This window comes from Zingiber officinale, chromosome 5A, assembly GCF_018446385.1.
Source record: "Zingiber officinale cultivar Zhangliang chromosome 5A, Zo_v1.1, whole genome shotgun sequence".
Lineage (NCBI taxonomy): Eukaryota > Viridiplantae > Streptophyta > Magnoliopsida > Zingiberales > Zingiberaceae > Zingiber > Zingiber officinale.
In genome coordinates, this window is record NC_055994.1 from 76,416,644 (window position 1) to 76,427,627 (window position 10,984).

The 10,984-nt window shown below is 38.7% G+C and overlaps 2 protein-coding genes across 2 annotated transcripts; one reads left to right on the top strand and one right to left on the bottom strand.

Moving 5' to 3' along the window:
* The first annotated feature begins 1,499 nt into the window (after nucleotides 1-1,499).
* LOC121980636 (pentatricopeptide repeat-containing protein At1g61870, mitochondrial-like) lies at nucleotides 1,500-3,199 on the top strand. Its single transcript, XM_042532751.1, has one exon. The coding sequence runs from the start codon at nucleotides 1,654-1,656 to the stop codon at nucleotides 3,031-3,033; it is 1,380 nt and encodes a 459-aa protein (XP_042388685.1). The 5' UTR covers nucleotides 1,500-1,653; the 3' UTR covers nucleotides 3,034-3,199.
* A 747-nt stretch (nucleotides 3,200-3,946) lies between these two features.
* LOC121979664 (mediator of RNA polymerase II transcription subunit 32-like) lies at nucleotides 3,947-4,297 on the bottom strand. The gene has a single exon (XM_042531655.1). The coding sequence runs from the start codon at nucleotides 4,295-4,297 to the stop codon at nucleotides 3,947-3,949; it is 351 nt and encodes a 116-aa protein (XP_042387589.1).
* Nucleotides 4,298-10,984: the final 6,687 nt, after the last annotated feature.

Here is a 10,984-nt window from a genome sequence, read left to right on the forward strand (position 1 = left end):
GAGTGTGATAAGAGAAAAAGTATATTGGCGAAAGGCGAATACACTCGCCCCCAACACCCCCGCCAACCTGTCCCAGGACTAATATGGAGGAGGTAAATCATGGACGACTACTAGCCTTTGGAATAGTGCATAAGGGAGACATTTACCTCGTCTTTATCGAGATTCGAATCTCAGACCTCATTGTGGTAATATCTTATGCGCTAGCCACTAGACCATCCCAAGGGGACGATAAGAGAGAAAGCATGGTGGCAAAAAAGCGAATACGCTCGCCCCCCGTCCCCCGCCAACCAGTCCCAAGGACAACATGGAGGAGGTAAATCACGAGCGACTACTAGCCTTTAGAATAGTGACTAGCACATAAGGGAGACATTTACCTCAGCTTTGTCGAAATTCGAACCCCGGACCTCATGGTGGCAGTACCTCATGCGCTAGCCACTAGACCGTCCCGAGGAAACAATAAGAGAGAAAGCATGATAAAAGAGGATGAGAAAAGAGAAAGTATAATCAGAGGGAATGAAGAGAGAGAAAATATGATGAGAGAAAATAAAGAGAGAGACTTTGATGGGAGAGATTGAGGAGAGAGAAAGTATGATGAGAGAGAGTGTGTGATAAGAGAAAATAATGACAGAGAGTGTAATGGGAGAGAAAGAGCATGACGTGAGAGGATGAGGAGAGAGAAAGTATGATGAGGGAAAAAATATGATCGGAGCGAATGAAGAGAGAAAAAGTGTGATGACAGAAAATGAGGAGAGAGAGTGTATGATGAGAGAGAATTAGGAAAAAAAAGTATTATAAGAGATAAAGTGTGATAATAGAATAAGGAGAGAAAAAGTATGTGTGATGACAGAAAATGAGGAGAGAGAGTGTATGATGGGAGAGAATTAGGAGAAAAAAATATTATAAGAGATAAAGTGTGATAATAGAATAAGGAGAGAAAAAGTTTGATGAGAGAGAATAAGGAGAGAAAAAGTGATATGAAAAAAAATTGAACAAATATATTAAGGATATTTTCATCCAAAACTTAATTCTCATTTCTATTCTCGTCAAAACCCAAGAGATAGATAGGTCTCATTAAAACCCAAGTTTTGAGATTTCATTTGAAAATTTTAATTTCATTCTCAATAATCAAACATAAAGTTTGAGAATAAATGTATCCTCTTATTTCTAAACTCTTAAACTAAACGCTATCTTAATTATCGTTTAGCACGATGTTAGAAATTTTGTTTTAAAAAAAAAACATTTTCTCAATGTTTTGAGGTGGATGTCGGGTTGATAGTCTGTCATTATTATTCCGGTATGTCAAATTAGGATTTTTTTTTTTTTTTTTTGGCTATGGTAAAATGAAACTTTGTTATATTTGCGATATATTGAGGCGATATGAGCAGATTGACACTGTTTGGAACACAAACCAGAGGTCAGATACTTATTCTATTGATTTTAGGAATCCTACCGAACACAATTCATTCCGTTTCTTATTTATTTAGTCGGTGGTAGTGCCGGATGCCTTATTTCATCCCATTAACTGGCTGTGCCTTGTTTCCTCACTTTCCATATGAGCAGCGCTGGCTGAGTTTACTTTAGGGTTTAAGATTTTTTAGTTAATGGAGGTTTAAATACCAGTAGCCCTAAGCGACGTACTCCACCTCGCACACTATGAGACCTTTCCGTGCTGCTCGGGCTGTAGCGGCGCTACGTCGAACCCTAGCAATCCCCTTTCTTAGCCGCCAGCTCTCCACTTCCTCCGCCAACGCCGCCTTGTGCTTCTCCCCCACTGACGCGGGGAGGACTTCCCCAGCTCCGGCGGCGCTATGCCGAACCCTAACGATCCCCTTTTTTCATCTCCAGCCCGCCACTTTCTCCGCTGAAGCCGCCTCCGCCAATACCAAGTCCGACGACGACGAAGACGACAAAGACGGCGATCCCATTGCCGCTGCAAAGTTCGCCATCCGATCCGAGTCCGACCCCGACCGCCTCGTCTCCCTCTTCGAGTCGTCCGCGCGCCACCCCTCCTTCTCACGCGATCGCCAAATTTATAAATTTTCGGTCCATAAGCTCGCTCGCTGCGGTCGCCCTGACCTCGTCGAGCGCATCCTCGAGGGCGCCAAGTCCGACGCCAACATCAAGTCGGAGGGCTTCTGGATCCGTCTTATCACCCTCTACTCCAACGCTGGAATGATCGACCACTCCGTGCGCATTTTCGAGGCCATGCCTAGCCTCGGCTGCCGGCGTTCTGAGCGCTCGTTCTGCGCCCTGATGGCTGCTTTTCTGGAGAATCGTCAGTTTGATCGCATTCAGGAGTCCATCGACCGATGCGCCAAAGAGTACAGCATCGTCCCAGCCATTGGGTCTTACAATGTCCTCCTCAAAGCCCTCTGTTCTAGCGACAAGGTTGACGAGGCGTTTGCTTTGCTTGATGAAATGCCTGCAAAAGGACTCGAGCCTGACATCGTCTGCTATAACACCGTTTTGGACGGATATCTTAAGATGAGAGACGATTCTGGATTCGAAAAAGTTCTTGAGGAGATTGGCAAGAAACAATTTCGCCCAAGTGTGACCACCTATAATTGTAGGATTGCAGCATTATGTGCAAAAGGTAAGAGCTCTCAGGCTGAAGAATTGTTGGATGTGATGCAATCAGATGGAATCTATCCAAACAGGACATGCTTCAATACCTTGATTGGTGGGTTTTGCAAAGAAGAGAATCCAGATTCCGCTATGAAGGTATATGAGAGAATGAAAGGTATCAAAAGGCCTGATGGTACTGGTGTGTCACCTGATTTTAACACATATGTTACCCTACTGGACGGTTTTGTCAAAAAAGGAGAGTTTCAGAAGGCTGTGGGGATTTGCAAGCAGTGTTTGGACACGAAATGGGCACCTCCATTTTATATGGTAAAAGACTTGGTTGATGGATTGATGAAGAGTTCACAGCTAGATGAGGCAAAGGACATTATTGCAAGAATGAGGAGGGGGATAACTAAGGATGATGCTAAAGATGCTTGGAGGAAAATTGAAAAAGGATTTGCCTTATGAAGTGTGTTGATTTCATTAATGCTTGCGAATAATATCAGATTCATGAAGTTAGTGTAGTGAATAGTGAGGCATTTGTCTGTGGTGCCTGCTGTGCTATCAAGAAACTTGAAATATATTGGGGCTTCGTAACTTTTTTGTTTTGTTATCGATCCAATGCTTTAACTTTTGATTATCTGGCTCTTCTGTGCAATTGAACATCTGCTTGCCTGCCTTCCAATAAGGAATACTTTTGTTGGTCTAGTCTAAGAATATGGTTACATGGCATATGACTCATAATGCAAAAAGTGTTGAACACTCTGGACATTACATTCCCTAAATAGTTACAAAATTTCATATGCAACTGCTTGTAGTTTATGTATGTGCAGGTCTTGTGGTTCCTGATTCGATATGATTGCATCAAACAAGATTGCTTGCTTCAAGAACACGATGAGCTACAAACTTATCATTTTGGTAATTCTCTCCAGTTTTGTTGCCGCTTCAGTTTGTTTTAGATTCAGCAAGTTTGACACGTTGTTATAGTGTATACTTTAACTATTCAAATCCATGATATTTTGTGACTTAATGAGTCTATGACTACTAGTTTACTCTCGATTAGATTGTGCTACCTGTTGCCAAATGTTGTGAAATAGACATCTAACATTGCTAATGCAGTAACACATTTTTGTTTCGACCTATCTGTACAAATGTTAAATTTTTTGTAACCAGTATGATTCTGCAACCTGTGCTCAAAATTATAACTTTATTGACTTCAGGTTTTGGCAAGGTATTAGTTTATGCTTCTTGAAGTTCTGTAAAAGCAAATCAAATGCATACTTTCAATATCCAGACTCTAATCTACTTCAAGTAGCTGCTTATATCGAATTTCACTTGCACACTTTATTTGGTACAACTGAGCAGTAGAAGCAGTTGTAGCTCAATCCACCTTGTGAGCAGCCGGTGGTGAGCGGAGATCCACAGCGAGAGATTTAACTGCTTGGACCGCCCGTTCCAAGCAGGGCGCACTGATGGGCGGCAATGGCGGCGCTGCTGGTCCTCCCAGTACCATCCCTGAAGCCACGTCCATCACATGCTCGGCCGTGATCCTCCTCCTCGCCAACTCCACCACTTCCTCTGCCTCGTCACATGCGGCCATGAACAGCTGCCATCTCTGCTTCAATTCCTCAAGTGCCCTACCAGGCGGGCCGCCGGAGCTCTCAACCACCTCCACAGCCGCCGCCACAAACGCCTGGTACTCACTGCTCATCGCTTCGATGGCGCCGTCCATGACACAGGTATGGCAAGCCTGTTCCTCGATCTATTATTATCTTTATAGGAGATTTCTCGGCTTAACTCGCGCAGTGGAGAAAAAGTTGGCTGATCTCTATTTGAGAGCTACGTAGGCTCTGAGTGGTGGAGGCCAGTGAGATTCTTTCAGGTAGGGCGGCCAGGGATCGAACAGTGGCCACTAGACCGGGAACTGACGATCGATTGGATGGTCGAAGTGACGAAGGCATCGTGGTTGATGATTGTGACCGGTCCGATCCCCCCCGGTCCAGATTCGTAATCAGTTGCCCTGCTGATTGCCTTCCAAGGGATGTTTGCTCGCTCGTCGAGTCGTTGCTTTCAAGCAACAAACATCGCGTTAGGTTAAACAAGTGGCTCGCGACGTTAGGAAAGTGAAGCTGTTTTGAAAGGATAAGTTCACGAGCATTGCGAAGGTCATAGTGAATAATAATAATTTTATATTATTATTATTATTTGATATGTATAAGTTTTTCATCGATTATTTGATAAATTTAGAAGGTTAGCATAACATATATCTTCATTTCATGAATATGAATATGAATATGTATGTAAATTAAGTTTATCATGTTGTATATTCCTTGTCTAAGATTTAGGACTAGATGATTTTATGATACTTAAAAAGAAAATTTACCTGTGCGCATGATGACTTTCAAGAATTAAGAAACCAAAGCATCCTTAAGATAATTATGTTTCTCCCGCTTAATCTTTTTTTACTTAACTTTTTTTTATGGAGCAAAAACCTATATATTAGATAGAGGGAGAATTATTTGTGACATTTCATTTACGCATGTCATCAATATGTACATAAATTATCTTTTAATGTAATACGTTGATTCTCACATTGCATAATGAGAATATTCTTTTTATCTTCCTTTAAATCAATTTACATGAATATAAAAATAATTGTCTTTTCATTAATCAATAAAAATGTAATCATTAATCATAATTATAATGATTTAATCATGCTATTTAATTATAATAAATTCAAAGAATATGAACCATCATACATGTAGGCTATAGATCCTGAGATTATGGTATAGTAGGTGTCCAATTGTCACCTAAGCATTTACTGTTCGTTTCCCAACTATGGCGCATTTATAGAGATTTTTTCTCCAAATGGAACTCGCAATCAAAATATGCTGGGCATTTGGACCGTCCGTCACAAGCGCTTCCCGATTTACCCTGATGGCCGTAAGAAACTTCTGTGGGGTCAGGCCCATCGTCCCAGGTTCGACATTACTTAACCTGATTAATTATTTTTTATTAATAAGAAATAAAATACTATTTTTAACATTTTCTCACTTAGTGACTTTATACACTTCAATACACAAAATAGAAATTATTATTATTATTATTTTAAATTGGTCAATCATAAATCATCATTAAGCAAAAATTAATAAGGATCATGACAGTTGCACATTATTAGTTCAAGATACTTCCTTCCATATATCACAATATTAGTTATATACTTAACATGAACATAATAAGATATAACTTAATGGTCCATCCATAATAATTTTATTAGAGATAAATCTTATTAATAACTACATAATCTATTCATGTATATACACTAACATAGAAAAATTGAATGCATGAATGGATCATAAACAACATTCAAAGATCTTTGAGAGTCAAATAAAAATGAGCATAAACTTAATTATAGTCATTAACAATTTTCCATAACACTCCCTTATGACATGGTAATTAAATGTCTTTAGTGACAATCTTTTAGTTAATAGATCAACAATCATAAGTTGGTTGCTAATATGCTCAATTGGCACTGTTTGTTTATGAAATTCTTCTTTAATTATAAAGTATTTTATTTCCATGTGCTTGGTGCATTTTTGAATACTTATCATTCTTAGAAAAGAAAACTACATTCTTAGAAAAGAAAACTACTGTGGCATTATCACAAAAAAAGTTTTAACGGCTTAACAATATTGTCTACTATTCAAGTCCGAAAATGAAGTTCTGTAGCCATAATCTATGAATGGTGGCCTCAAAGCATGCCACAAACTTAGCTTCCATAGTTGAAGGAGCAATGATTAATTGCTTTGAACTTTTCCATTAAATTGCTCCTCCAACTAATAGGAACAAATAGCTAAATTGGATTTTCTAGAATTCAAGCATCCAGTAAAATCTTAATCTTAGTATCCTATTACCTCAAGATGATCATATCTCTTGTAGCTGAGCATGTATTCTTTCATCCCTTGTAAATACCATAAAACGTTCTTTGCAGCTTTCCAATGATCTAATCCTTGATTACTTTGATACCTGCCCAGCATTCCAACAACAAAACTGATGCCTGGTCTAGTACAAGCGTGAGCATACATTAAGCTTCCAATGATAGATGCATAAGGAATTGGTACAATACTTGTAGACTATTTTTCCATCCTAAATCTCTCTAGAACTTTAGTAATATATGATTTTTGAAACAACCCTAACATTCCTTACGATTTATCACAAAATATTTTAATTACCATCACATAGAATGTCTCACTCATATCTTTCATTTCAAAGTTTTCTGAGAGAAATTTCTTGGTCTCATGTAATCAACCAAGATCATTAGCAGCAAGCAAGATATCATCAACATGTAAAATTAGAAAAATAAACTTACTCTCACTAACCTATAAATATATAAATCCAAAGGAAACTATAGTATCATTCAACGTAAGATATTATTGTCAGGAACCTCGTTTAAGTCTATATATTGACTTCTTAAGCTTACACACTATGTGTCATTTTCCTTTAATTGAAAACCCCTTAGGTTGGTTCATATAAACCATTTTATCTAAATCTCTATTCAAAAAGGTGGTTTTCACATTCATTTGATATAACACTAAATCATAATGAGCTACCATTACCATAATAATTCCTAGTGAATCCTTTTTTGAGATAGGAGAAAAGGTCTTTTTGTACTCAACACCATCTTTATGAGTAAAACCTTTGACAACAAGTCTAACCTTGTATTGTTCGATATTACCATTAGAGTCACGTTTGGTCTTAAAGACCCATTTACATCAACTGTCTTTAACTTTTCAAGCAATTCAACAAGGTTCCAAACTTTATTATGATCCATTGATTTCAACTCTTCAATCATAGCATCAAACCACTTAGAAGAATTAACACTTTCCATATCTTGTAAAAATGACACTAGATCTTCATCAATACTTAAGTCAAATTCTGACTCTTGTAGATAAACCACATAATCATTTAGAATAACTAATCTTCTTTCCCTTTCAGACCTTCTTAATGCTACTTCTTGTGGTTCATCAACATTAGGTTCATTCTGAACTGTTAGGACCGAAAAGTAGCTAGAGGGGGGGTGAATAGCTCTTCGCGTGCTCGTTGCTCGGCGTTGCTTGTTTCTTCAAGGATGCGCAGCGGAAATACAAAGAACAAATACAAACACGCTAACACTTGGATTTTACTTGGTATCCACCTCCAAGGGAGGTGACTAATCCAAGGATCCACACAACGCACGCACCCTCCACTAATGAAACTCTCCTTTATGGTAACTACCAAGGGCGGAGAAGCCCTACAAGACTCAATACAAGAAGAAGAAAGGGTAGTAAAGAAATACAAGCTTACAAGCTTACAATGAGTGCACAAACCCTAACCCTAGTTTCTTCTTCTTGCTTTGATCCGCCTCTTGACTTGGAAGAGCCTCCAAGAACCTTCAAGAACTGGCGATCTCGAGCTTGAGAAGAGTTGTGGAGCCGTGAAGATCCAAATGAATCTGAAGTGATGCAAGGAAATGAACGCTGCGGCTTAAATCGACTAATCCGAATCCAATCGATGGAATGCTCCCAATCGATCGGGAGGCTTTGGATCGATCCACGGATCGATCCGGCGCCTTCGCGGAAAATGCCCGGATCGATCCACGGATTGATCCAACGCTTGCTGTAAGCCGGCCCCAATCGATCCATCGATCGATTGGGACCTCTAGATCGATCCACCGATCGATCCGGAGGGTCCTCACGGACTCACCGGATCGATCCATGGATCAATCCGGATCGGATCGATCCACCGATCGATCAGATCTCTGGATCGATCCACGGATCAATCAAACCTTTGGATCAATCACGGATCAATCCAAAACCTGTTGGATCAATCACGGATCAATCCAGGATCAATGATCAATCGCGATCGATCTTGGTTTTGCCCAAAACCAAGTCCGAACCCCTAAACCAACATCTAGTCAACCATGACTTGTTGGTACATAAGACCTAGCATCCGGTCACCCTTGATCAGCTAGGACTCTCTCACCAAGTGTCCGGTCAATCTTTGACCCACTTGGTCTTTTCTCTTCTTGCCAAGTATCCCGGGTCCCTCGACCTACTTGGACTTTTCTTTCTCATGCAAGTATCCGGTCAATTTCGACCTACTTGGACTCTCACTAAGTCGGTCAACATTCGACCCATTCTCTTCTTAGCTTCACTCACCGGACTTTCCCAATTGCCTAGCTTCACTCACTAGGTCTTTCACCGCTTCAACTATCACGGATTTTCCTTCTGCCTAGCTTCACTCACTAGGACTTCCCAATTGCCTAGCTTCACTCACTAGGTCTTCCGGCTTCACTCACCAGGATTTTCCTCTTGCCTAGCTTTACTCACTAGGACTTCCCAATTGCCTAGCTTCACTCACTAAGTCTTCACCGCTTCACTCACTGATTTCCTCGCTTCACTTCACTCACTAGGACTTCCCAATTGTCTAGCTTCACTCACTAGGTCTTTCACCTGGCTTCACTCACCAGGATTTTCCTCCTGCCTAGCTTCACTCACTAGGACTTCCCAGTCAAGTATCCGGTCATCCTTGACCTACTTGACTCTTCTTCAATCAACCTTGCATTGTCAAACATCGAAACCTAAACCAAGACTCAAGCTTGGTCAACCAGCTCAACCTTGACCTGAGGGATGTTGCACCAACATGAACAACATCATAGAGTGTTTGGTTATTCATTTGTTCTTGTAGGTTGTCAAAATATCCAACATGTTGGTTGGTCCTAGGAAGATCGTACCAGTTCCACTGTACAAAATTATTGTACAAGTGTCGAACCTTTCCTAACAACCTATTGTGTTCTTTAGTAATTAAATTCGGAATCGCAAACGGAACTTAACATTATTGATTCCAAATTTAACTTATCTATTTTTAATGATTTAGACTTGGATCGCAAATGATACTTAACATTATAGATCCAAATCCACCTAGGTTACAAATTTAATTAAATATTTATTTCGAAAATCGGCTCCCAGGTCAAACATGGCGAGGCACTTGGCCTTCTTGGGTATAAGAACATCCACCACTGCCTCGACAAAACCTCTTAACGAAATTCAATATTTAATTTCCTTATATAACTCTAGGTTTAACCAAAAGGAACAATCGAATCACAAGATCGGAAAAATAAAACAAAAGAAACACAACTTCGAATATCTAATCCGAAAATCTAGAATCTCTAGCCTCTTGTGTTTGGAATTCATACAAAGAAAACTAGTATGACGCGTAAAACAATTACTAGTTATACCTTTCTTTGTAAGTAACGACCTCTTGATCTTCTACCATATTCCTTTTCTTATCTCGGATGTTGTGTGGGCAACGATCTACCAAGATGAGAATCCACCAAGCCTCCTTCCTTCTTCCAAGTTTCAGCCAAGCTAATTTCTCCAACAGAAAGCAAGTCCCGGCCACCTCCACCAAGCTCCAAGGGATGCTAGAAACAAAGTCACCTTTTTCTCCTTCTCTAAGCAAGATCCGACCACCTTCCAAGCTCCAAGAGATGATGAGGTTCGGCCAAGGAAAAGAAAGAAAAGGGAGAAGAGAGAATAAGAGGGTCGGCCACACCAAGGAAGAGGGGGAGGAAAATAGAAGAGAGTTCTCTTTGTGAAGGCACCCCCTCCCTCTCTTTTATAATCATTGGTCTTGGCAAATAATAAAAGTTTTAATAAAAACTTCCTTATTTTCTTTGTCATGAAAAGGAAAATTTAATTGATAAAAAATAATTTCCTTTTCTTTTATTAAAGTGGTCGACCACCTCTAATTCTCTAAGCAAAGAAAGTTTTAATCACAAGAATTAAAACTTCTTAATTTGTTTCCAAAAATTTTAAAATAAAAATTTCTCTATTAATATTTTCCTTCATGGTTGTTTATAAAAGGAAATTTTATAAATTAAAATCTCTCTATTAAAACATGTGGATGATTTTCAAAAAGGAAAGTTATCTTTAAAATTAAAATATTCCTCTCTATCTACAAATAAAAAAATATATCAAATCTTTTCTTAATCTTTTGTAGAAACTATAATAGGAAAAATTTAATTTTAAAACTCTCTTTTAAAATCATGAACATGGTTTCATAAAAGGAAAGTTTTATCAAAAATTAAAATCTTCCTTTCAATCTACAAATAAGGAAAGATATCAAATCTTTTCTTAATCTTTTGTAGAAACTATAAAATGAAAGATTTAATTTTAAAACTCTCTTTTAAAATCATGAGAATGGTTTCAAAAAAGGAAAGTTTTATCAAAAATTAAAATATTCCTTTTAACTACAAATAAGGAAATATATCAAACCTTTCACTTAATCTTTTGTAGAAATCTATAAAAGGAAAGATTTAAATTTTAAACTCTTTTTTAAAACCATGGTATCCATATAAGAAAGATTTAAAAAATAAAAT

Excerpts from the sequence above, each read along its gene's own strand:
- LOC121979664 (XM_042531655.1), bottom strand. The coding sequence starts at position 4,297 with ATGGACGGCGCCATCGAAGCGATGAGCAGTGAGTACCAGGCGTTTGTG.
- LOC121980636 (XM_042532751.1), top strand. The coding sequence starts at position 1,654 with ATGAGACCTTTCCGTGCTGCTCGGGCTGTAGCGGCGCTACGTCGAACC.